At 36.8% G+C, this 24,591-nt stretch overlaps 2 protein-coding genes across 5 annotated transcripts; one reads left to right on the forward strand and one right to left on the reverse strand.

Annotated features, from left to right (window-relative positions):
* Nucleotides 1–1,002: 1,002 nt before the first annotated feature.
* LOC128858928 (putative ATP-dependent RNA helicase DHX57) lies at nucleotides 1,003–6,661 on the reverse strand. Its single transcript, XM_054095518.1, has 8 exons — nucleotides 6,422–6,661; nucleotides 5,582–6,360; nucleotides 4,967–5,520; nucleotides 4,171–4,897; nucleotides 2,967–3,171; nucleotides 2,138–2,894; nucleotides 1,882–2,080; nucleotides 1,003–1,807 (listed from the first exon to the last, which is right to left on the reverse strand). Exons 1-8 carry the CDS (start codon nucleotides 6,478–6,480, stop codon nucleotides 1,242–1,244), a joined length of 3,846 nt encoding a protein of 1,281 aa, XP_053951493.1. The 5' UTR covers nucleotides 6,481–6,661; the 3' UTR covers nucleotides 1,003–1,241.
* A 506-nt stretch (nucleotides 6,662–7,167) lies between these two features.
* On the forward strand, nucleotides 7,168–24,347 carry LOC128858929 (uncharacterized). 4 transcript variants are annotated; one of them, XR_008454072.1, is made up of 17 exons: nucleotides 7,169–7,270; nucleotides 8,991–9,034; nucleotides 9,099–9,516; nucleotides 9,578–9,689; nucleotides 9,757–9,880; nucleotides 9,946–10,154; nucleotides 10,589–10,772; nucleotides 10,842–11,016; nucleotides 11,069–11,220; nucleotides 11,281–11,487; nucleotides 11,560–11,737; nucleotides 11,795–11,973; nucleotides 12,050–12,352; nucleotides 15,184–15,327; nucleotides 17,718–17,938; nucleotides 21,122–21,329; nucleotides 24,189–24,264. XR_008454072.1 is itself a non-coding variant. In XM_054095519.1 (16 exons), exons 2-16 carry the CDS (start codon nucleotides 8,993–8,995, stop codon nucleotides 21,246–21,248), a joined length of 2,775 nt encoding a protein of 924 aa, XP_053951494.1. In that variant the 5' UTR covers nucleotides 7,169–7,270; nucleotides 8,991–8,992; the 3' UTR covers nucleotides 21,249–21,875. The 4 variants fall into 4 exon arrangements, 3 of the variants coding, with proteins under 3 accessions (XP_053951496.1, XP_053951494.1, XP_053951495.1); XM_054095519.1 differs by lacking the exon at nucleotides 24,189–24,264 and having other exon boundaries at nucleotides 21,122–21,875; XM_054095521.1 differs by lacking the exons at nucleotides 17,718–17,938; nucleotides 21,122–21,329 and having other exon boundaries at nucleotides 7,168–7,270; nucleotides 24,189–24,347.
* Nucleotides 24,348–24,591: the final 244 nt, after the last annotated feature.

The following is a 24,591-nucleotide window of genomic DNA, read 5'->3' on the forward strand; positions in this document are numbered from 1 at the left end:
AAGGCTCATACCACAAATAGGAGGAGGAGCTCGGTCAAACACTCAAAAAGGGTGTACGCGCCAATTATATATATATACATATATATAATACGTATCTGAAATTCTATATTACATTTTATAATAAGTAATAAGAGGACAAAACGTTTATGGACACACGCTTTTTTCTGTGGAATGAATCCATAATTAATAATATTTAACAAACATTTTATTGAAATTATGTCTATTAACCTTATTTCTTTGCCAGCATCCATTTCAATTAGTTTTTATTTTGATATTTATCCTTACATTCGTAATAATCATTATCGCTTTTTAATTACGGATTTTGAGTTAAGCGCGAAAAAGTAGAGCATCTACTTACATATATGTGAACGTATTATTACGAACAAAAATTGAACTGTAAGGCAAGCAATCAAGACGAATCTATTAAAAATGGTGTTAGTAAATCAGTTAATTTATTTTTTTCTTTCTTTCGCTGCGCCCATGCAGCTGTCAGCACAGAATAAAACAAGGCGAATTAATTTTTTGTTTCCTATTTCGCCAATACCCTGACGTGATAAATCAACATTGTTGTTGGTCTAGTGCCACCACTTTCAATAAATGCGCTTTGCAAGCAATTAAAAAATTCGAAATCTTTTTTTATAAAATATAAATTTAATATATAGTAAAAGGAATTCGGTTTATTGCAAGTGGTTTTTATTTCAATTCGAATAAAAAAAAAAAAAATTTCGTTTTGCATACTTCAAACATTTTTTTGTATAAATAAAGAAAATCACAAGTGTGATTCTGAAATTAGATGTTGCACCTTCATATCTAAAAAACTTCTTGTTAATTGTCTGCAATCATTAATTCCATACAAAAAATTATTTGTACTTTAAAAAAAATTTCCTATTTTTTGAACTGTTTGGATTTCGACGATGTCTAATTTCAGAATCGCTCAAATTGGGTTTTGTACGAATATAATGAACAAAATATTATTAAATAAATTAAAAAGAAACAACTCACTGAAGATAAAATAATGCATTTTTATACGAACGGTTTTCTAGTGCATTGTAAATTTTCATATTTAAGTTAGTAAAATTATATGAAAAACTCAAAAGCGCATTACAAATTTTTACAAAATCTTATCACACATTGCAAAAATCGCTTTCGCTTGATTTTGCTTAGAACACACAAACACACGCACGCACAGACAGATTAGCTAATAGATATGTACTCACACACAGACGCACACATGCTTCTACTTAATTATTATTCGTTATAAGATGTACAATTGTTTTAATTATCTTCAATCCGTTTTCGTGATTTAGCAAATTGAGACATGGGTCGCTGATTTTTTCCTCCAACAGCTTAAGCAATTCCAAACGCAAGCACTGTATCATCTCGGCGGTTTCATGCGTGTGTGCCTTCAATATAATCCAACCCTCTTCGAGCAGAAAGAGGAAATCGCCGCCATGTAACTCGATTTTAAAATCGCTGCCCGCAAATAGCACCAAGGGCACTAGCGGCAACATGGAGCATTCACGTATGAATATGCGTGATGTTTTTACTTTCTCCTGATAGATGAGGAATGGCGATTGAAAGCTGCCTACAACGGAATTCACGGATGATGGATGTATGGCGACAAATCCATCTTGGCGTGTCTTGAAACGCAAATCTCTTGCCGAATTCATTTTAGCCATTGCACCCCCAACAGTCGAAATGTAACTGCGTTCGGGCGTGAGTACTTTTACAATGTTGGGATAAAGTGCTGCATAGAGCAGAGATATTAGCAAGCGGTTATTATCACCATTCACATTCAAGTCTGTGCCTGTAAATATTAAAAACAAAAATAAATAAATAAAAATCTACATAAGGAAATTTGCACATTTAAAATTGAATTACCAGTTAACTCAAGTATCTTATCGCCGTCATTCTTGCGTTTTCTGGGTATATTAATGGGCACGAAACCAATCGAAACGAGCAGTTCTAAGAACTGATATTTCACCTCTGAAATGGTTTCCAACGTTTTCAAAGAGAGAAAGTGTTCGTCGGCATAGTTGCGGCTGGCGTAAAAGTTGCGACGCGACACTTCCAGCCATTTCTAAATGAGAAAAAAATTATTATTTGTTTGTGTTTCATTAGCTATGTAAAATGCCACCTTATAAGCCAATAACATCGTCAAATGGTCACTATTGCAAATGGCAAATTCCCGTTTGCGCTTCTCCGCTTCCGTGCGCTTGTTGAAGGGACTCACGAATGGCGATTTGTGACTCAGGCACGCTGCGATGGTTAGCACACTATCCAAACATTGGAAGATGGCACCATATAACATCAGCTTACCGATGCGCACATCGACCGGCAGCGCTGCCAAGTGGTGACCCAGCGAAGTCAAGTTCTGCGTTTCATCCAAAGCACCCACATCTTGCAATCTGCGCACAGCCGATAAGATATTTTCCTCAGTAGGCGGTTCAAGCGTGCGACCCAACACTTCAAGTGTATTCTTTGCGCTGAAGCAAGGCAACGTTTTAATGCGCAACACCAGTTGCTCCAATGGCACCCGATGTATTTCCGGCACTGGTTGCGCTAGGAAATTATGCCTGAAACGATGACCTGTGAATAGATGTATGCAAACACCGGGCATGACACGACCTGCACGCCCTTTGCGTTGCAATGCATTAGCGCGCGACACCCATACCAATTCCAATGACTCCATATTGCGATTGGCATCGAAACTCTTCTCCTTCATTAGGCCATAGTCAACAACGAACACACAATCGTCGATAGTGAGCGAGGTTTCGGCAATGTTGGTGCTAAGCACGATTTTTCGTTTGCCTTTGGGTGCAGGACGGAAAATAGACGATTGCTCTTCGCTGGAGAGGGATGAGTGCAGCGGTATGACGATGAATTTTCCGCTTCTGCAGCAGGTAGATAAAAACTGTATATATTTTATTCGGAAATTTGAATACATTTGCAAGCATTTAACTTACCTGTTTCCAAAGAGGGCGCTATCGGCGAGTGCTTCATGCACCGACTGAATTTCCTGCAGACCTGGCAAGAAAACTAAAATCGTGCCTTCTTTGGGCCAGTCATGCTCACCTTCCACAATGTATTTGAGCACAGATTCCACCAATTCGGGATTGATTTTCATTGGTTCCATGAGGTAGATACTTTTGCAAGTTTTCTTCGAATAATCTTCATACGAAAATTGCATTTTTAAATCGGTGTCAGAAGCCAAAATGATATAAATGAAGTAATATGAATAATACCTTCTGCTCAAATATGAACGAGACGTTATCAACAAAACGGTCCGCGGATGACATATGGCAAAAATAAATTTTTTGTTTTTTGGTAGGACTGTTATAAGCTTACATGGCAAATTTCAGCGTGATATGTCACATAGTTTGTTTTCTGTGCTACTGTATACAAGTCATATGGACATATCAAATATACGAATCTATTCCGTACGCAAGCAAATGTAAGCTAATGTGCTTGAACTGCAAGCGAGAGCGCGGAACGAACGACAAAGAGCACAATCGGCAACGTTCGACATCTGGCTCTGTCCTACTTGAGTGAGCATATGTATGTATGTATATGCGCATATGCAGGTATATAAATTCACATGCTTGTATTTGCATATGCCTTCTTCCTGTGTGCATGGTAATGAACCATTTCTCTGTTGAGAATAGCACGATGATAGGAAAAGTAGGAAATGAAAGGGAGAGTTTCGAGTGTAAAGTGTCTTGAAAAAGGCAAATCGATGATGGTGTCTCTTAGTGTTGTTGACTTATTAACGTCTGATGCACAATCGAAATTGAAGATATCTTTCATGAATTTGATAAATGTTTCGTCATTTTTCACGTTTGTGTAAATGTAACTTGACCTATTCCATTGCAATTCCATTTACCTCCTCCTCTATATCCATACAAAATATCTATCAAACAAATAAAATTAAAATTTTGTTTTGAAAATTGCAACCATTCCATCAATATTTTCTTATGACGTTGTCACGTTAAACTATCGTCAGTAAACCGACTTTACAGACAACCTCTTTTTTTCAATACTTTGCCGTGACAAACGTACAAAATATTGTTGCTGGCTTAGTGCCACCACCTTTAATGAATGTGCCTTGCAGATACCCCTTTTGTGTTTTTGAAGCTTAAATTTTCCTGTTCGCAATCACAACTTACTTACCGCCATATCGCCCATACATTTGCGCCAATGTGAGCTTGTCATCTTTGATGCTCTTTGCAGGTACTGCATTCTCGGATTTGACATCTGAATATTCCAATTCACGCATCAGTTCTTCCTCCTCTTTTTTAGTTATTTTACGACAATATTGGGAATCACATTCCATTACATAATCACAAACTTCAAGTATATCCTCAAGAAACAATTGCTCCACATGGAATGTACGTCCTGGTATATCCAGCACGGGTGCTCCTCCAAAGTACTCCGAGAATAATTTGGCATTTAGTGTGGCTGACATGAGTATCACTTTAAGATCTGGCCGCTCTTTAAGGAGATCTTTAAGAATCATAAGTAAGAAATCGGATTCTTCACTGCGTTCGTGCACTTCGTCGACGATGACATGCGTCACGCTGCTAAGCAGCGGATCGGCGGAGAGACGACGCAGTAGTATACCCGTTGTGCAGAAAGTTAAACGAGTGCTAGATGAAATTTTGTTCTCTAGTCGTATTTGATAGCCTACTGTTTGTCCGACACGCTCGGTGCGTTCATCAGCGACACGCTCTGCAACACCAATGGCTGAAAGTCGACGCGGTTGCGTGCATACTACTTCAACGTGTGGCATCTTTTTGCAGTCGCTGAGTTTAGATGCCCGAAATAGCCAATTATCGAGTATGAATTGAGGCACTTGAGTGGACTTGCCACAACCAGTTTCGCCCGATATCACAATGACCTAGGAGTGCACATATTTTGAGTATAAAAGGTTTTAAGCATTTAATTCACTGAATTAATTGTAATATACCTGTGAGGTTTCCATTAATTGTAATATCTCAAGCATTTTCTCAAACGCTGGCAAATTACGACGTCCACTCATCATTTTACGATACCGTTCGTCTTCCTGGCGTTGCAAGAATCTTCGCATCAAAACACGATCTTCATTCTCTGTTTGTTTGGATGAGCGCTCCTGTTCCGTATGCGATGTTTGACCGCGTTCGTAATGTGTCGGCAGCACTTCAGGCACAGCGCCATTGGTGGTAGTTTCAATTCCCACATCGCTGGCGAAAAGTGATTTTGCGTCCGAGGGAAATGGATAGGTGTCCCCCATTGGTAATTGTGAATATGCCTCCTCGTTTTGCAGAGCCTCGCATATACTGTATATACAACCCATGCCATCTTCACAAATATTGCGTGCCTCGCGATATAAACGGCGCGCCACAAGTAGTAATACATCGCGTGGCAAGTCGTGGCATGTTGTTTTGAGGTAGATGTATGGTGCTTCATAAGGATACTTTGTATCAGGTGGGAAGCGTATTTCCAGGAAGAACCAATTGTCTTCATCGTTTTCATTCAGAAAACCTAAAAATGAGTAAAGTTAAAAATGTGTGCAGTAAAAAATGATAGTGCTAAAAAACCTTGCCTTCTTTCTTCTTAAGCTGGCATTCCTCTTCACTCGTTTGGGGTGCTACATGTGCGAAACGGCATTTACTGCCAAATTTGCAGGTGCCGTCACGGTCGAAATTGCGACAACGCGCTTTTCCATTTACTGTTTGTTTCGCCTTTGGTTTGGAGGGTTGATCTTTTGCGTTCGCACGTTTTCGTCGCTCGGATGGGCTGTGAATCAGCAAATGTTCAATTTTGAATTTCAAGCTCCAAACCGTATTTTTTTCTTTTTCTTCAAAAATGTCGTCATAAATAGATTCTAGTGCCAACTTTTCATCATTTCGCATTTCCAACAGATCTTCTTTGCTAATGCTGCTATTAAGCAACTCGCTCGACTCATCCGAATGCGCATTTGATATCCGCATATATTTGCTATAAAGCAGTAACAAAGCGGCGTCCGTATCACCTTTACAATATTCAAAGGCTTCAACACAATGCAAAGGGGCAAAGCCGTAGTTTTCCAATTTTAGCAAAGCGAAACGACGTAGACGATCTTCGGGTGTTTCAGCCTTTTCACTACTAGCTGAAAAGTTCGTAACACTGTGCACCACCAACGAACCACGGTCTTCCCAGTATGCTTTTTTCATATGACCACCGCGGTCACTATACACTGATGCATCATTCAATCGAAAATCCGGACCATGTATTGCACGCAAGGTTTCCATTGTAATTTTTTGTGACGCTTCAGAGAGACGTAACTCTTGGAGTTCGGTCTTGATAGCAACCTTGGCAGGTGTAGTTTGCACAGGAACATTACTTAAAAAAAACAAAAGCAAAGGTCATAAGCGAGAAATGCATACCATAAAAATGCACCCACGTTGTTCTTGGATCACAAAGAGGGCGTAGATACCAGCTTTCATCTTGTTCTGGTTCCATAATGGTGCAGATAAATAACTATATACAACTGAATTGTTGGGTGCGTTAACAATTACTTTATTTTTATATTTCGTTTGCTGGTGAAATAACGGAAATAGTAAATAAATTGAGAGATTGAAGAATAAAAAAACAATCAAATGTGCAATAAACGTGTCAGCAGTGATCAGCTGTTCTCTGGTGACATTGAGCGTTGCCGTACCTGCAACAAGAGGGAAGAAGAAAATTCCCAGCGGAAGTTAGATGCAAATACAAACGTATCCCCTGAAAACTGGTTCTACCGCCACAGGTAACAGGACTTTAAATCGGTTCCAGGACTGCTGTAAGCATTCCTCAATAATTATAACAAGGACAGACAAATTCACTTCATAAACATATAACGGAAGCAACAAAAAGAAACAAAAGTTGTTAATGATGAATTATGCCTAATGATAATTTTTGTTGGTCTAGTGCCACCACTTTTAATGAATGCGCCTTGCCGCCATTCATACACTTTAAACGAAGTTTCAGTTGTTATTATTTTCGATATTTTGTTTACCCTGCATAAATACATATGTATGTATATCGATTGTTAAAATCTGTCAAATACCAAATTTAAAGTTAATACAACCCTGCATTTATTTACACATGGCAACGGTTCAAGACGAATTGAGTACCTTAGGTGGCGCCTTAAAAAACATTTACTTTATTATCCGCGTTTTATATAAGTCTGACGTCGGCTCCGTTCCCCATACAAAACAAGCAAACAAAAGAAGCAAAAGGAGGAGAAAATATACATGTTCGTGAAAATTTAGTAAGTGGCTTGGTAATTCCTTGATTTTCGAGATTTTAACTAAACAAATTAATGAAAACAAATGTCGTGTGTTAAATTGTGAAATCACAAATTAATATGGAGCCTCAAAATGCAGTTTTTTTGCTTACCCCATAGACGCCGTGCCAAGAAAATATTGTTTTGGTTGTTTCCATTGCTTTTCCCTACTCTTCTTCTTCCCCTTACCTTTGTTTGTTTATATATGGACCCTTACGGCACAGAAAATTGGGCAGGCTCGATCTATTTCTCTATCATTCTTGGGCGCTACCTAATAGGAATGCCACAATGGGTCCTTTGCGTCAACGCATTTGCCGCATATCAATTAGAGAAAAACAGGGGTTCTTGTCGTGGAAGCAAATATCATATTTCGTTGTGCATAAACAAATGTTTGTTGGTTGTGAAATATGTTATAAAGTGCTGAGTTATGGTTGTTGTTGTTGTTGTAGCAGTATCTTCGCCCTGTCAGTGTAGTATAATTACCGGTCGTCTTCGTCTAGCTCATCTAACGGTAGGCCCAGGAAACTGGCTGTTTCGACGGGTTAGGTCCAGAGGGAGAGAGGTGTTAGATGAGTGGGTTTGATGGGACATGTGAAGAGGTGGTTAGTGTCGTGCAGGGTACCTTCACATGCTGGACATATGTTTAGTATGTCGGGGTCGATTCTGGATAGGTAGGAGTTTAACCTGCTACAGTATCCAGAACGTAATTGTGCCAAGATTACGCGGGACTCTCGGGGAAGCTGGAGCTCTTCGTCTGCAATAGGTGGTGGTTGGACTCCGATAACGGCATTCGGGGGTCGGGAGCTTAAGAAGGTGGTAAGGGTCTCCCGATGAATGTCGTTAATGGCCTGTCTGTACACTGTCTGATCCTGTCCTTTTTTTTTAGAATTTATGGTAGCCGTAAGTGGTATGTGACCATGTGACTGCTACAACAACAACAACCATAACTTGGGTTTCGGGAGGCACATTCACTATTCACGCTTTTCTCTACTATTTGAAGCTTTTATTCAAAAGTGCATGTGAATTTTATCAAATAGTTTAAATACCTTTTATTTTCTGCATTTAATTTAATATAATAAGAAACACTATCGATAAAAATTTACGCCATACAAAATTGTTCTTCTTTAAAAAGTAGAAAGTTGCTAATTTATGCACATTCCAGCGTAGCGTACGGCACGTATGTGGCAGCTTCGGCTCAAATACACAATCTATTACATATATATATATAATTGGCGCATACACCTTTTTGGATGTTTGGCTGAGCTCCTCCTCTTATTTGTGGCGTGCGTCTTGATGTTGTATCTTATGAGGAGCTTTTTCATGACAGAAATACATTCGGACATTTTTCCATTGCCTGCCGAGGGGCGACCGCTATTTAATTTTTTTTTTAATTTTGTTGTTTCACCGAGATCTGCACCTACGTCCTCTCTGAATTCAGAATGATAGCCACGCACCAACCCACTCGGCTACGGCGGCCGAAATCTAATAACTTATTTTGATGCCAATTACATCCGTTGCCCCAACGTTCCCATTGTGACGGGCCTATTAGATATCCAATTCGCCTTGACTCTCCGATTTTTGGGCGCCACCTAAAGTATTCAATTCGGCTTGTTAACGGTTGAGCTTTGAAGTAGTTGTTCTTCATTTAATTCTTCATTCAATTTGAAGTTCATATTATCGTTTCAAAACAAATAATTTATTGCAGCTATGAACTTTGTGGCTGCTTTGAAATTTGGCTCAACGCCAGAGGTAAGCTATTTAAAAGCAAATGAGTACAAAAAATACTACTTACGGTCCATGTCTTCTTCCCCAGGTTGAAGCGGCGAGATGCATGAAACAGTTGTTGTATCGTTCCGAGCGCAAAGGTGAACTTTGCTTGGCATTTACAGCGGAGCTAATTAATGAAATATTCAAAGCAATTGGCTTGCATACCAACATTACAGTGCAACAATTGGAAGCAGGGAAAGGCTTCGATTGGGAGGTGTCTGGTTGTCATCTCTACATATTCCATTGCAATTCGATTTTCTTCAACTCTTTCGAGCGTTTTCTTATGCAATTATGCCGAACGGCACGCGAGGAACAAGAAAATGCTGCAACTACTGAAGCGGATTCCGGTCCAATCAAGCGTGTCTTGCAGCTGTTAGGCATTTGGTGTAATTGCTATACGGATTTATTGGAACATAATGCCAAAATGCAAGTGCAGTACCTACAAGAACCTCTTGCGCGTTTAAGTACGTTTAAACTGTGTTATATTTTAACTTGAAATACAAATTTAAAAATACTTCTATATAGACTATAGACTGTTCCTTGGTGTTCACAAAATCAGGACGGAGTTCCATAACCGCTTCCAACATTTGGACGAAGTGTGCACACATCTATTTCATAATGCATTGAATGGTTTATTGTATGTTTGAAATTCGCACAGACATTCGGTTACAATTAATACTTTCTTTTTTTTATGAAATTAATAGTTTTAAAGAGTGTCATGCGTACATTGCTGAAGGTCTGGGGGCACTGGTGGAGAAGGATTTTGCAATAAGTAACGCTTTTGCTGAAGACGCATGTCAATACTTTTACATTGGCTTTAGTGTTGAGGTACAATAGCTAAGGCAATTTTAAATGTGTTTTGTTACATTAATATTTTGAATTGTTTATTCCAGCAACAAAAAGCGACTTATTGCAATCTCTTCAAATGCCTGATACGTATGCTAAACAATCTTGTAACACAACTTGATGCAAATATTAAAGAGGCATTTCTAAATTTTCTTATTGAAATGCGTATGCAGGAAATTTACTATACAGTATTAAAATTGGAGAAAACGAAGCGGTTACTAATGGCTGCACTTAAATTTTTGCATGAATTACAAGGGTAAATAAAACAAAAAATAATATTTGTTACTAAATTTTTGAACTCGTAAATAATTTTTAAATTCTAAAATAATTTTTAAATTCCTAAATAATTGTTAAATGCTTAAATAATTTTTTAATTCTTAAATAATTTGTAAATTCTTAAATAATTTTTAAATTCTAAAATAATTTTTAAATTCCTAAATAATTTTTAAATGCTTAAATAATTTTTTAATTCTTAAATATGTAATTTTTAAATTCTTAATTTTTAAGTTCTTAAATAATTTTTAAGTAATTTTAAAATTCTTAAATAATTTTTAAATTCTTAAATAATTTTTAAATTCTTAAATAATTTTTAAGTTCTTAAATCATTTTTAAATTCTTAAATAATTTTTAAATAATTAAATAATTTTTAAATTCTTAAATAATTAAATCATTTTTAAATTCTTAATCTAGACAACTGCTTGACCTGGACTGTTTTTCGAAAACTTTTCTCGAAGCTATACTTGGACTCGCTTTGCACACGGACGAAAATGTTGCTTTAACAGCAGCTGAGCTCTATTTCAGCATGGCACGTGGTAAATCAACCGCAGATGATTTTCTCCTAAAGCATATACTCGAGTATTATTTTACAGAAATGGTGAAATCAATTTGCTTTTCTGAAATACCACCGATAATCATTGCTGTTTTTTCTTTTCATGCATCGCAGAACTCCATTGATTCTTTGCCGAAATATGTCGCTGCTCTCTGGCCCAACTTTACTTATATGAAGACGATGCGCGTATATTTTGATTTGCTGAAAGATGATAATTTGCCACTTGCAATGCATTATTTCATTGCACAATTTACGATTGTTGCTTATAGGAAAATGTTGTTAAATTTCGGTAAAGTAGATAAAAAATGCACTTATATGTTAAATTAAATTTTTACTTTCAGAAAAATATGCACACGAAATTATTTTCGTTTTCCAAATGTTGCCAGCCATGCTCACGTCATTAAATAGTCAGTGTTTGAAGGGCATACTGCTGCAGTTATATAGTCTTACCGAGCTGGAACAGCTACGCGGCAGTTGTGGTGGTGCAAAAGAGGTATTTTTAACGGAAAATTACAAATATTAATATTACCGTTAACGCACATCCGTCTTGCAGTTGCTTTTGGACTTTGAGAAATATTTTATATTGGAATTGAAAAGTGGCGTACATTTGCAGTATCCTTATTTGTTGAATTTATTTATGCAGTTTGCACGTTGTATTGAAGAAACTAAAAATTTTGAGCAGTTAGAAATGTGTGGCGTATACCTTTACACAAAATATATGGAAATAGAGCGATCTCTCGCAGCGCTCGATGAAAAGAAGGTATATAATTTGTGAAAGAAATTAAAAACCAAAAATTAAAAATAATTTCGAAATGTTTCCTCGTATTTATAGACGCCAAGCATTGCGCAAGTGAGCACCTACGATAATATTTTGAAAAAGCTTTGTGTGCTACTGCTGCTAGACTACGACGTTTTGGATACGTTGGATCCACTAATACGCACGCTGCATGGACGATTAATTGAAAAGCCACAACTACATGAACTGGCTAATAAGCATCAACTTTTTATTGGTACTTAAATAGTGCTTGTCACTTAACTTTGCACTTTTCAAACCTCCGAAATTTCAGATATTTATGCCACTGAATTGCTGGTGCATGCTTGTATTAAATTATCGCGTGCTAAAGACTTAACGAAAACTACACAAGAGTGGCTCGCTGTTGAAATACGCGTATTGGAAAAATATTTGCTCGATTCTCTGACTAATGCTGGTGTAAAAACAAATGCAGAAATGAATCGCTTGAAAACGGTAATTCATACTTGATTTAAGTTCTATATGATTGAAGTAAAATTAACTTTTATTTGTTTTTTTTTTCGAATTTCAGTATTTTATATGCCTTGTAGATTTATACTGTACCTTTCACAATTCCACTGAGATTTGTAATTTACCACTGCTCTTGCGCCCATATCATGTATTGGTGCAAACGCTGTTGGAAAGTAGCTTGCTGCGTAAATCGAATTATCCAACGTCATCACAGAATGTAAGCGAAGAAAATATGGAATGGCATTCCAAATATATTTTGCAATATCAGCAGTTCATGTTTCAAAAATTCACACAATTACATTCATCAAAATATGTAGTGCTGCCATCGCCGGCAGCTTGGAAGCTATGCTTGCATTATGGTTTGGTAAGTACTAGAGTTTTAGCTGCTGTATTTTAACTGCGTATTTGTTGCATACACTTAGGCTGATTGACTAAAACAACTAAAACCGCATAGAAAGAAGAGAGGTTGTGCTTCTATTAACTGGAGTGTTGATAAAATAATGATATTTAATAAACTGCCGTAGCCGAATGGGTTGTAGCGTGACTATCGTTCGTAATTCGGAGAAAGTAGGTTCGAATCTCCTTGCATGAAACACCAAAATGTATAATATCGGTCGCATCTCGGCAGGTAATGGCAAACCTCCGAGTGTATTTCTGCCATGAAAAAGCTCCTCATAAAAAACATCTTCCGTTCGGAGTCGGCTTGAAACTGTAAGCCCCTCCATTTGTGGAACAACATCAAGACGCACGCCACAAGTAGGAGGAGGAGCTCGGCCAAACACCGAAAAAGGGTGTACGCGCCAATTATATATATACATATATAAAATTAAAAAAATAAATAATTGGCGCGTACACTTCTGTTAGGTGTTTGGCCGAGCTCCTCCTACTATTTGTGGTGTGCGTTTTGATGTTGTTCCATAAATGGAGGGACCTACAGTTTCAAGCCGACTCCGAACGGCAAATATTTTTATGAGGAGCTTTTTCATGGCAGGAATACACTCGGAGGTTTGCCATTGCCTGCCGAGGGGCGACCGCTATTAGAAAAATGTTTTTATAAATTTTGCTTTCACCGAGATTCGAACCAACGACCTCTCTGTGAATTCCGAATGGTAATCACGCACCAACCCATTCGGCTACGGCGAATACATTTTAGGTGAAATTTTTTTAGAGTGGTTTGAATTATTTCAGCCCCAAAATGGGCAGACAAAAATCTGAGTGCAAGATTCTACAGTTTTTGAAATAGAAAATATAGCTTGCGGCTGTTGTTGTTGTTGTTGTAGCAGCATAAACATTCCCCATACTTACATACGGTGAATGCTGCTGGAGTGACAGTCCTTGGTCGGATATAAATCCGGGTCGTTTCGGTAACGTAGAACCGACAGCTTGCGGCTGTTATCAGCTTAATGTTTAAGGCGCTCACCTCATTAAAAAAAAAAAAATATATATATATATATGTATATAAAACAAAAATTTAAAATTTTTAAATTTTTTATGATGAAATATAATTTAAATGACGTTGAATCGATATCGTTATCGTGTGAACTACGATCATTCGGGGGAAAAAAATTTTAATATTATTTTCGGACCTTTAAAGTAAAAAAAAGGGTCAAAAACCGGTGGTTCATCTTTGAACGTCCGGCATTTTGTCAAATTTATTTTTTTTAAAGATCGTAGTTCACACGATAACGACATTTATGCAGAACAAGAACCTTTTTGTCTTTTTGATTTCAGACATCTGTGAGTCCCGGAATCCGTGTCGCCAGCGGCATACCTTTTTTTAGAAGACGATTTTTTTTAAGGCTCACAACTTTTTGAACAAACCTCGTATGACCTAAAAAAAATTTAAAATTTTTATTTTGATTTTAAAAATTTTATTTTTGAGCAATGATAATCTTAAAGCTTTAAATTTTTATCATTAAATTTATTTTTGAACAATGGATCAAAACATGAAATACTGAAAACAAAAATACATTTTTTTTTTCGTTTCCGTTTTACACGCTTTTTGAGAAACTCCCAAAAAACACCCATTTCAAATGAGGCGGGGGCCTTAAATACACTCAATCACCCTCAAACTATGCAACAAATTTCATATGCAACTTTCATTGCAAAGGACTGAGAGAATGATAATGCAAATTACACTAGTCTACAAGGAAAAGTATCCGAAATAATTTAAACTAATATCTGCTTCTCTGTCCATGCAAAATTCGGATTGATAACTAAAATTAATTTATTAGTTTGAGTTTTCGAGATATCCTAACCTAAAAGTGCAAAAAACCCCATTTTTGCCCATATTTGAGGTTATGTAGCCTTGCAGATGTTTTCTTTCACCAAAATTAAAGGATGGCATCTTTAAATACAATCCTTCTTTTTTCAAATGGCGTTTTGTTTGCTCAAATATCATTTTTTTTCGCAGAGATATCGCATTTTGAAATTTTCATGTTTCGAAATTTTCCTACACCTGAAAATCGATTAAGATAACATAGACATGATATAGTCGATTACTAATTTTCTTGGGTTTGAGGGCCTGAAATATATGGATTAATAGTATGTAAATTTGGAGTTTGTGGGTAAGCCTGCTTGCGGCATGATAGGGGTGGTTTCTAGGGGTTAGGGCTGTGTGTGACTCGGTACCCAAAGGTTAGATAGTGTAGGGGTGTGGTGAGTCAGCACACTTATGGTGTGAGACAAAATTTTAAGAAAAATAAGACTCAATTCAAGAAAATTAGTAATCGACTATATCATGTCTATGTTATCTTAATCGATTTTCAGGTGTAGGAAAATTTCGAAACATGAAAATTTCAAAATGCGATATCTCTGCGAAAAAAAATGATATTTGAGCAAACAAAACGCCATTTGAAAAAAGAAGGATTGTATTTAAAGATGCCATCCTTTAATTTTGGTGAAAGAAAACATCTGCAAGGCTACATAACCTCAAATATGGGCAAAAATGGGGTTTTTTGCACTTTTAGGTTAGGATATCTCGAAAACTCAAACTAATAGAGCAATTCTGAGGCCAGATTTGGATTCAGCGCATCATAAACCTTCGGAAATATATAGTCTGGTTTCTGGGTCTGAATGTTGGTTAAATTTTGTCGGCCTGTGTTATTAGTCTATGTTTTTGGAAAAAATTATTAATTATTATATTTCTTAGATTATGTTTTCCATACTTTTCTTTCAATTTTTATTCCTTTTCAGACTTCTCATAAATTCAACGATGAATTGTTCGCATTTATGGTGGCTTTAAGTACGCATCAATTCAGAAATTTTGTGCATATATCGGCTGTATTAGTCTACAATCTTTATAAACAGAAGCCGCCTTTCAAAATGGATGCAGTAATGGTAAGTTAAAAACATAATTTTCTTAAATTAAAATTACTGGAATGATGCGCTATATGAATTGGGTAATGAATTGTCTTTATTAAGGTCACTTAACTGGGCTTACAAGAAATGGCGCACTTCGACGGACTCGGTCAGATAAAGTGCGGTTTTATATAAGTGATTATGGGAGGATAATTTCTATTAATTGAATTTATAATCCGTCAAGGAATGTCATCCTAGTAAGCTTGACCAAACAGTTTTGGCCAATATACGGTATTCCACCAGTTGGCACAGTCGCAGACGAAGCATTTCACTTTACCATGAGAAGGTAATCCTGTCAACGTGTGTATCCACTAGACAGTTGTTATACTAATATTGAGCTAATTGAAAAACGGTCAATCAAAATTAGCGGCTTAGACATTTTTGCATTGGACTTTGACCAGATAGGGCCTTTAGAGCCAATACTTGCAGAAAGATAGTAGAATGCCTGCAACTCTTTAAGTTAATTCGTGGCGCAGTTTTCCAGAGACGAGAATTCGTTAGTACCCCTCTCAAAACGTTCTACGTTCTCTGAATTTCGAATGGTAGTCATGCACAAACCCATTCGCTTAGGACGACCGCCGTTGTTGTTGTTGTAGCAGCATAAACAGTCCCCATACATATACTGGGGATGCTGTTGAAGTGACATTCCTTGGCCGGATATGAATCCGGGTTTTATATACAGGCCGCCGTGGTCGAATAGTTGTTGCGTGACTAGCGTTCGGAATTCGGAGACCGTAGATTCGAATCTCCGTGAGACACCAAAATGAGAAAAAGTTTTTTCTAATAGCGGTCGCCCCTTGGTAGGCAATGGCAAACCTCGGAGTATATTTCTGCCATAAAAAAGCTCCTCATAAAAATATCTGTCGTTCGGAGTCGGCTCAAAACGGTAGGCCCCTCCAATTGTGGAACAACATCACGATGCACGTCACAAAAATAGGAGGAGTAGCTCGGCCCAACACCCAAAAAGGGTTTAAGCGCCAATTATTGAGAAAGCTGTGGGTAAAATGGGTGCCGCTTTCGCTAACAATGAAACAAAAACACATTCGAATGCGACTTTAGCAGCAACATTTAGCGCGTTTTAGAAATAATGAAATTGATTTTGTGCGTCGATTCATCGCTGTAGATGAGAATTGGGTCTATTACTATGATCCTAAATCAAAACAAGATGCTAAAGAGTGGTGAGAACCTGGTTCTTCTGCTCCGAAACGAGTTTGTGTCCAGAAATCGAGCCCAGAAGAAGGTTACCATCAGTTTTTTTTTTGGGATACGAAAGGAATTTCGTTTGTGGATTACTTGCAAACTGGCAAAACAATAAATGTTGAATATTATTGTAACCTTTTAGATCGGATGAAGAACAAAAATCGTAAAAAGAGACACAGTTTGTAATAGAAAAAAATTGGTTTTCATCAGGGCAATGCACCGCTGCCCAAGAGCATTTTGATAAGGGCTAAAATTCATGAATCAAAGTGTGAATTGTTGGAGCATCCAACGTATTCTACAGATTTGGCACCAAGCGACTTCCATTTGTTGCCAGACCTAAAAAAATTCATGCATGGAAAGCGATTTTCATCAAATGGTGCTTTCATCAAATCAGCAGCTGTGTAAGCGTATTTTGCAGCGCTGCCAGATTCTCACTTCAGGGATGGAATTCGTAAATTTGGAATCTCGTTGGAATAAGGGTATTGATGTTCAGGCAGACAGGGAGGGAATATTTGTAAGCATAAAATTGTGTTTTTCTTATCGACCCTCAAAACTTATTGAACAACTTAGTATATACGCGTATGCTAATTTTTTTTTTAATTTTCATTGTGTTTTTATTGGTAACATTTTTTTTTTTATTTCTGACAGGGTAGGTGATTAGCCTGCCGCTACCAGTCCTAAGTAGTGGGAATGCCCACCTGTTGTTGCCTAGGAACAACACCTTCTTATTGCTTAGAGTGCCATCTGTGTTTCACATTTTTCTGGCAGAAGGATCGCACAGATTGTTGAGGACTTCGCTAAATTTGGTGTGTCTGTGCTATTACCGCGATTTCCCGCTTCCTCTTGCTGGCGCCACTGATGCATTGGTGTAACTGTGTGTTTTTCTTTGTTGTTGCTTGTTTAAGCAGCCACAATGGAAATAATGCGCTGACTATTGTGGGGGAGAAAGGATGGAAAGGATAAGTTGTTTTTGGGTTTGAGGATTGTAGGTAAAGTAAAAGTAGGTAAATTTGGAAAAGTGCGAGGACCGTGCTTCACGTGGGATTCGAACCCACATCCTCTGGGCTGGCAGTCTAGTGCTCTTACGCTAGATTACCGAGACCGCTTATTGCTAAAATTAACCGAACTTTATTGCTTATTTATTACTTACATATATCTAACCTTTTCAGTCGGTCATACGAGCGCAGAAATCCTTTATCGATCAGCTGCCGTCCGCACTCTCACCTAACTTACTCTGTGCCAATGTGGTCTTGCAAGTGTTCCGAATCTTACAAGAATCTCTACAGAGACTGCCACCCACCACTGGCGAGAATCGCTTGATAGCACTGAAGCACCTCAACCACTACACATGGAATTTGAATGTGAACGCCGATAATGTATTGCCTGATATGTGAGTAGTGCTGTACAATTTACATAGGTCTTTATGTGGACTTAGTCCTTCATGGACATTGATTCATGTGTTTACCAATTTAAATTTGTTATGTGTGTATACCGTCCTTATACTAACACATACACATACGAGGTGTGTTCAAAAAATAAGGTGAATTTTAAAATTTCGTGGACTATGCTCATAGGTACATTCGACTTTCGATTATTTTGTTTTTTATGTTTGTACACTCGTCTACACACATATAGTATGTTTAGTTTGTTTGTGAGAGGCATAAAAAATGGATCAAAGAAGTTGCATAAAATTTTATTGAGAAAGTGAAGAAAATAGTTATGGAGAATCGTCGAATCACAATTAGAGGAGTTGCTGAGGATGTCGGCATATTCGTTGGCTCATGTCTTGCAATCTTTTCGAAAATTTTGTTGTTGTTGTTGTTGTTTTAACAGCATAGTTAGCCCTGTCAGTGTAGGTATATCATCTGTCGTCTTCGTCTAGCTCATCTAGGGGTAGGCCCAGGAAACATGCTGTTTCGACGGGTTGGGTCCATAGGGAGAGGGAGGTTAGATGAGTCTGATTAAGGGGGCATGTGAAGAGGTGGTTAGTGTCGTGCGGGGTACCTTCACATGCCGGACATGTGTTTGGTATGTCGGGGTCAATTCTGGATAAGTAGGAGTTTAATCTGCTACAATATCCAGAACGTAATCGAAAATTTTGTGCATGAAGCATGTGGCAGCGAAGTTCGTTTCAAAATTGCTGAATTTCGAGCAAAAACAACGTCGCATGAGCATTGCTCAGGAATTGTTGAATGATCTAGATTTTCTTAAGGGGGAACACCACTGTGATTTTTCAAAAAAATCAATTTTTTTTTCATTTTCTTAAAGTAGATATTCAAAAATATGTAACAAAAATTTTAACTTAAAATCTTGAAAATTGACGAAGTTATACCCAATACAATAAGTGCAGGTAGTGAGATACATACAACGGTAAATGAAAACTTTAAATGCGTTTTTTTCAAAACGACTTTTCTGAACACGGTGGTCTCGATTTCTCGAAGACTTATGAACCGATTTTAATTTTTTAATTTTTGTACATCGTACATAGCCGTTTGTAAAAATTCCAAAAATTAATATTTTTTCAAAAGAAAAGGGTAAAAACACAAACTCATTTTTCAAACCTGCACCATTTTCTCAAAAAACAAGAAAAAAGAATATAAAAAAACCGCCACGTACGACGATAGCCATTGATGTATAGATTAACATTTTTTTGGGTTTTTTGCTTTCAGATGATTTTTCACCGTTGTATCGTGGTCACCAGGGTGCACCAGTTTTTTTGACGTCATTGCATTAATATTAATAACAATTGTAATTTTTAATATTTTTTAATAAAAATTTGTATCAGTATAGTTGAATATATGTTAAATAAATTATAATTTGCCCGATACTCAAATAACACAGGCCTGCGAAATTTAACTTTTTTCAGTTTCTAGAATGGCTGTATTTGTTTCTTGTAGTTTTTTATGCGCTGAAAACGAATCTGACCTTCAAAATGCTCCATCACGTCAGGATTTTTGGTAAATGAAGCCTAAAAGGTCAAAAAATTGCCATTTTAGCCATTTTTGATAATTTTTTTTGGGATAGAAATTTTTTTTTCTCAATTTTCGACGAAAAGGTCGCATAGTACAACTCTTTAGCTTTAAAACCCATTTTTTAAAATTATTGTACGATTTTTTAAAAAAAAGTTATGACATTTTGAAATTAACAGTTTCAGTTACGTATACGTTGGGTATAACGTCTATTGGCGTAACTGAAACTGTTAATTTCAAAATGTCATAACTTTTTTTTAAAAAATCGTATAATAATTTTAAAAAATGGGGTTTAAAGCTAAAGAGTTGTACTATGCGACCTTTTCGTCGAAAATTGAAAAAAAAAATTTTCTATCCCAAAAAAAATTATCAAAAATGGCTAAAATGGCAATTTTTTGACCTTTTAGGCTTCATTTACCAAAAATCCTGACGTGATGGAGCATTTTGAAGGTCAGATTCGTTTTCAGCGCATAAAAAACTTCAAGAAACAAGTACAGCCATTCTAGAAACTCACCCTCGCAGGACTGTGTAATCATCCCTACTTATAAAAAAAAAATTATGAAAATCACTTAATTTTCACGCGTTCACAGTGGTGTTCCCCCTTAAGAGGGTCATAACTGGTGACGAGATCATGGGTATATGGTTATATCATCGAATCCAAATCCCAATCGTCTCAATGGAAAAGTTCAGGAGAGCCAAGACCAAGTCGATCAAATGTCAAGGTTTTGCTCACTGTTTTCTTCGATTACCATGGCGTAGTGATTAACATAGCGTAGTCAGGAATTGTTACCACAAGGTCGTACGTTAAATAAGGTGTATTACCTTGAAGTTATGCGCCATTTGCGTGAAGCAAATTGTAGAAAAAATGCATAGATTTTGCATCATAATAATGCACCAGCTCGCTCATCTTTGCTTGTGAGAGATTATTTGGCCAAAACAACACCGGTATCATGCCGCAACTCCCGTATTCACCAGATTGGTCCCTTGCGATTTTTTCCTGTTCCCAAGATTGAAGAGACCCATGAAGGCACGGCGTTTTGCGACGATTGAGGAGATAATCGACGAATCGCTGAGAGAGCACACCGGTGGAATTAGTTGATATCGGTGGATGACATGGACTAGCACCATCGGTGGATTGGTGGATATCGTTCGACAAGCAACATCGGTGTTTGAGATGGACCAGCAATCGTTCCCACGTAACCGGAACGACCCGGTTTTATATCCGTCCAAAGACTGTCACTCCAGCAGCATTCCCCGTATATGTGTGGGGAATGTTCATGCTGCTACAAAAACAAAATGGACCAGTAATATGAGTGGATTGATGGGCATGGAATGGGTGGACATAAGAAGATCGCTAGATATCGGTGGATGACATGGACCAGCCACATCAGTAGACAAAAAGTGCATATCAGATATGTTTCGAAGACTGGAAAAAAAGGTTGGGCACAAGTGTGTTTTATCTGAGGGGCACTACCTTGTAGGAGATAAAATAGAAATTGAGGAATAAAAAAATATTTTTTCAAAAAAATGAAAATTCACCATGTTTTTTGAACACACCGCGTATACACCTTATACTTTTAATTTGTATTCTTCGCGTTTTTCAGTTGCACTCAAGCGAAAGTCTTGCAGAATCACATGCTAAATAACGCCGAACGAAAGTGCTTAGATACGTATTTGAGCGCTTTGGGCGGGCACACAAATGCCAAAGAAAAGCCACAGAGTTCTAAGTAAAGGTATCGTTGGAATGATGAATCGAAAAGTCGCCGCCAAGTAAAAGTGGATTGCAGTAAAATATTCTAGAAATTCGCTAATGTACGTTCATACATACGATTAATTATTTTGCATTGCATTGTGGCCGTTATTATTTTTTTATGTATTCAATTTATTCCCCTTTTGGTTATCAATGTTTATAAATAATGAGTAAGAGTGATTGTATGTAAGAAATATCAAGGTGTGAATAGGTAACCTTCTTGCGCATCTTATTTACGCATTTTGCGCTTCCTTAATTTACTTAAACCTTTAAAATTTGTCTTGCGCCCTTTATTGTTTTGAAAACAAAAAATGTAAGTGTAAACTAGTACTTTTCCTATAAGGCTGGTGAAATTTTCCATAGGCCGTTTATTGAAACACACCCTAGCGCTTAATTTTTTCGTTGCTTTTTTTATGCTGAAGTACATTTGTTTACTCACTACAAACATTTTTCCGCTCCTTATCATTAACTGATTTGGAATTGTAATTATATTGTTTGCTTAGCTTGTCGATTTTTATTTTTCAAAATCTCGCCCATCTGTTGGCGCACTAAAGTTTGTGTATTTACATATGGATGTCAATAAATTGTTCGTTTGTCGTCATTTTTAAATTGACTGCTGACGTTATTCACGTGTGTTTATTTAAAAGTTACTTTTTGGGGTTGGTTAATGGCTCCTACTAAATGTTACTTGCTACTTAGCTGAATACAAACATTCCTTTGCTGGAAGCGGGCCATAATCTAAGGAAAAAAAACATATGCAGATAAGTATGCAGAAATTACCCAAAGCTCTACTCTTGGGTAGGTAGGTAGGTAGGTGAAATGGTTGAAGTGTCAGTCTGGCACTCCTCAAGTAGCACTGAAGCGCCGTTTTGATACCATTATGAGACCTCCAACAGGCAGATATCTACAGCCAGCCAGAGCTGTTGATATAATGGAGAAGATTTATGGGATTTAGGTTGGCGCACTGCCCCAGGCTGTCGAAGAAAGGAGAGCCCAGTGACCTTAATTGTCTAGCTGCCAAACGCGGACTTTTACAGGGAAAGTGCTGAACAGTCTCCTTCTCTGAAAGGTCCCCACAGCTTCTGCAATGGGGGTTAAATGGTAAGCCCAGCTTTTCCGCGTGTGTGCCGATTATCCAATGACCAGTAAACACAGCTACGAGTTTGGAAATTGAATGGCGAGGAGTCCAAAGAACTTTCTGAGTCCTTCGCATATCGTATTGGGGCCATCTTTTCTGCGCTTTCCTGAGAAATATTTTGTGCAGTTCCCCTTTAACAACTGTCAGGGGGATGCTGATGACCGGGTAGGAGGTCTCAGAATGCTGTGTAAGGAAATCATGGCGATGTCTGTTAACCGTATCTCATTCGATGAAAATCTGTGTATACTTATACTTAAGTAGTCCCGGTGGTGTAGAATCTTCAACAAATCGATTTTTTTCATGTTTCGAAAATATAGGCTTTTATTTATTTATTTATTCAATGAATAGTCCTAAAAAATACAGTATGTCTTACAGACTATGAAAACAGATTAATGCTAAATAAATTAATCAAAGTAAAGTTATACTTATAATTAACAATTTTCAATTTTAATGAGTGAAAGAAAAAGATAACATTTATTATAATTTATAGAGGAAGATTATTAGATAATATTATACTAAGAATTTAGTTCATCAATTTATTTAATACCAATTTGAAGTGGTTCTTTGTGGAAGCGAAATCCAGGCCAGTATAATTTGAAAGCGAATTAAATTCTCCCAGACTTCAAGAAATCGGAGCAGTGGAAGCATAATTAGTTCTTACCATCCCTAACCAGAAAAAATCATGATTCCATAAACTTCGCTGAGGAATATGGAAATTGACTTTCTAGAGTAGCCATGGGGGTCAATGCCCTATTTATTAAATCGAAAAGGAAAGTAATGGAGAGAATATTCCTTCTAATATCTAGTGATTTTAGATTTATGAGCAAGCACCGACTTTTATAGGATCGAATTGGATCAGTAAAATTTAAAGAACGCAAAGCATAACGCACAAAAGCTTTCTGGACACGTTGAAGCCTACTAATATGACAAGCATAATATGGTATCCAAATAAAGATGGCGTATTCCAACTTCGAACGCACCAGAACTTAAGAGTATATGGATCAACAAAGTCCGAACTAAAACGTCGAATAAACGCAAGTACGGAATAAGACTTTGAGATGGTGTAATTCAAATGTCTTTGAAAAGGAAGAAAGGATATTACCAGTATTTTCGATTCTACAGCCGTTTTAGCCGGTAGAGTCAGATACGTCACGCGGCGGCAGCAATGGGAAATATCCACTCTCAAAACTTTAAACTGAATTATCTCAAAACTACATTTTTCGGTTTGGTGTTGTCAAAAAACAATAAACTATTCAACCGAATCGTCTGAAATTTTAATATGTTGTTCACAACATCAATGGCTATCGCCCGTACTAGAATCATATTATTATTTTAATTATTTCGTATTTTTTGATTAAAAAACTGAAAAATACGATTTTTAGAGTGCCAAATTCAAAACCGCGCAATTTTGTGAAATTTTTTTTTATTATTCTCATACGGGAAATAGCTACTGTAATACTGAATAATAATTTTTTTGTGTTTCAGATAAAAAGAAGAGCCAAAATGGACAACACCGTCCAGGTTCAATTTTTTGGGAGGGTCAACAAAAATTTCATGTATTTACAAGTTTATGAAGTTAAAAAATTAAATACATTTTTTTTTATTGTAATAAAAAAATTTGTACATGATGTTTTTTTACATGAATTTTTTTTTATGAAAATGTTTTTTTTTTTTTAATTTTCTGTATTATGTAAAAGAAGTTAAATAAAAATCCTAAAAAATTAAAATATTGTTTATAGCTACAATCATACTGATTAATATTTTTTTTGTTTTAATGTTTCAGATAAATAGAAGAGCCAAAGTGGACAACACCGTCCATGTGCAATTTTTCGGGAGGGTCAACTTCAGCGCCATTTTTGAAATTATTTTTTTTTTTACATGAATTCGAAAAAAAACAAATTTTACATGAATTAAAAAAAAAAGTTCATGTGTGTAAAAGAAGTTGAAAAAAATTTGTACGTGAAATTTTTTTTTAATTTCTATATGTAAAAGAAGTTAAATAAAAAGCCTAAAAAGTTTAAATATCGGTTTTCATTTTTTTATTGCTAAAAAAATTTCTGAAAAACCGAAAATTTTTTTCTATTTTTTCTAAGACAGCTGATTTGACAATTCTAGCAAGGATGATAGATTACTAGGTTTGGCTACTCCTCAAAAGAACCTATAGCAGATGAAGAGTTCCAGCTATC

The sequence above is a fragment of the Anastrepha ludens genome, chromosome 3 (assembly GCF_028408465.1).
Source record: "Anastrepha ludens isolate Willacy chromosome 3, idAnaLude1.1, whole genome shotgun sequence".
NCBI classification, from domain to species: Eukaryota; Metazoa; Arthropoda; class Insecta; order Diptera; family Tephritidae; genus Anastrepha; species Anastrepha ludens.

Coding starts and splice junctions, on each gene's coding strand:
- LOC128858928 (XM_054095518.1), bottom strand. CDS start 6,480: ATGGAACCAGAACAAGATGAAAGCTGGTATCTACGCCCTCTTTGTGAT. Junction 5,521..5,581: donor CCAGCTTAAGAAGAAAGAAG/GCAAGGTTTTTT, acceptor ACTCATTTTTAG/GTTTTCTGAATGAAAACGAT. Junction 3,172..4,170: donor AATGTATGGGCGATATGGCG/GTAAGTAAGTTG, acceptor TTTCGTATGAAG/ATTATTCGAAGAAAACTTGC.
- LOC128858929 (XM_054095519.1), top strand. CDS start 8,993: ATGAACTTTGTGGCTGCTTTGAAATTTGGCTCAACGCCAGAG. Junction 10,155..10,588: donor TTTTTGCATGAATTACAAGG/GTAAATAAAACA, acceptor TTCTTAATCTAG/ACAACTGCTTGACCTGGACT. Junction 11,221..11,280: donor GTTGTGGTGGTGCAAAAGAG/GTATTTTTAACG, acceptor TCCGTCTTGCAG/TTGCTTTTGGACTTTGAGAA.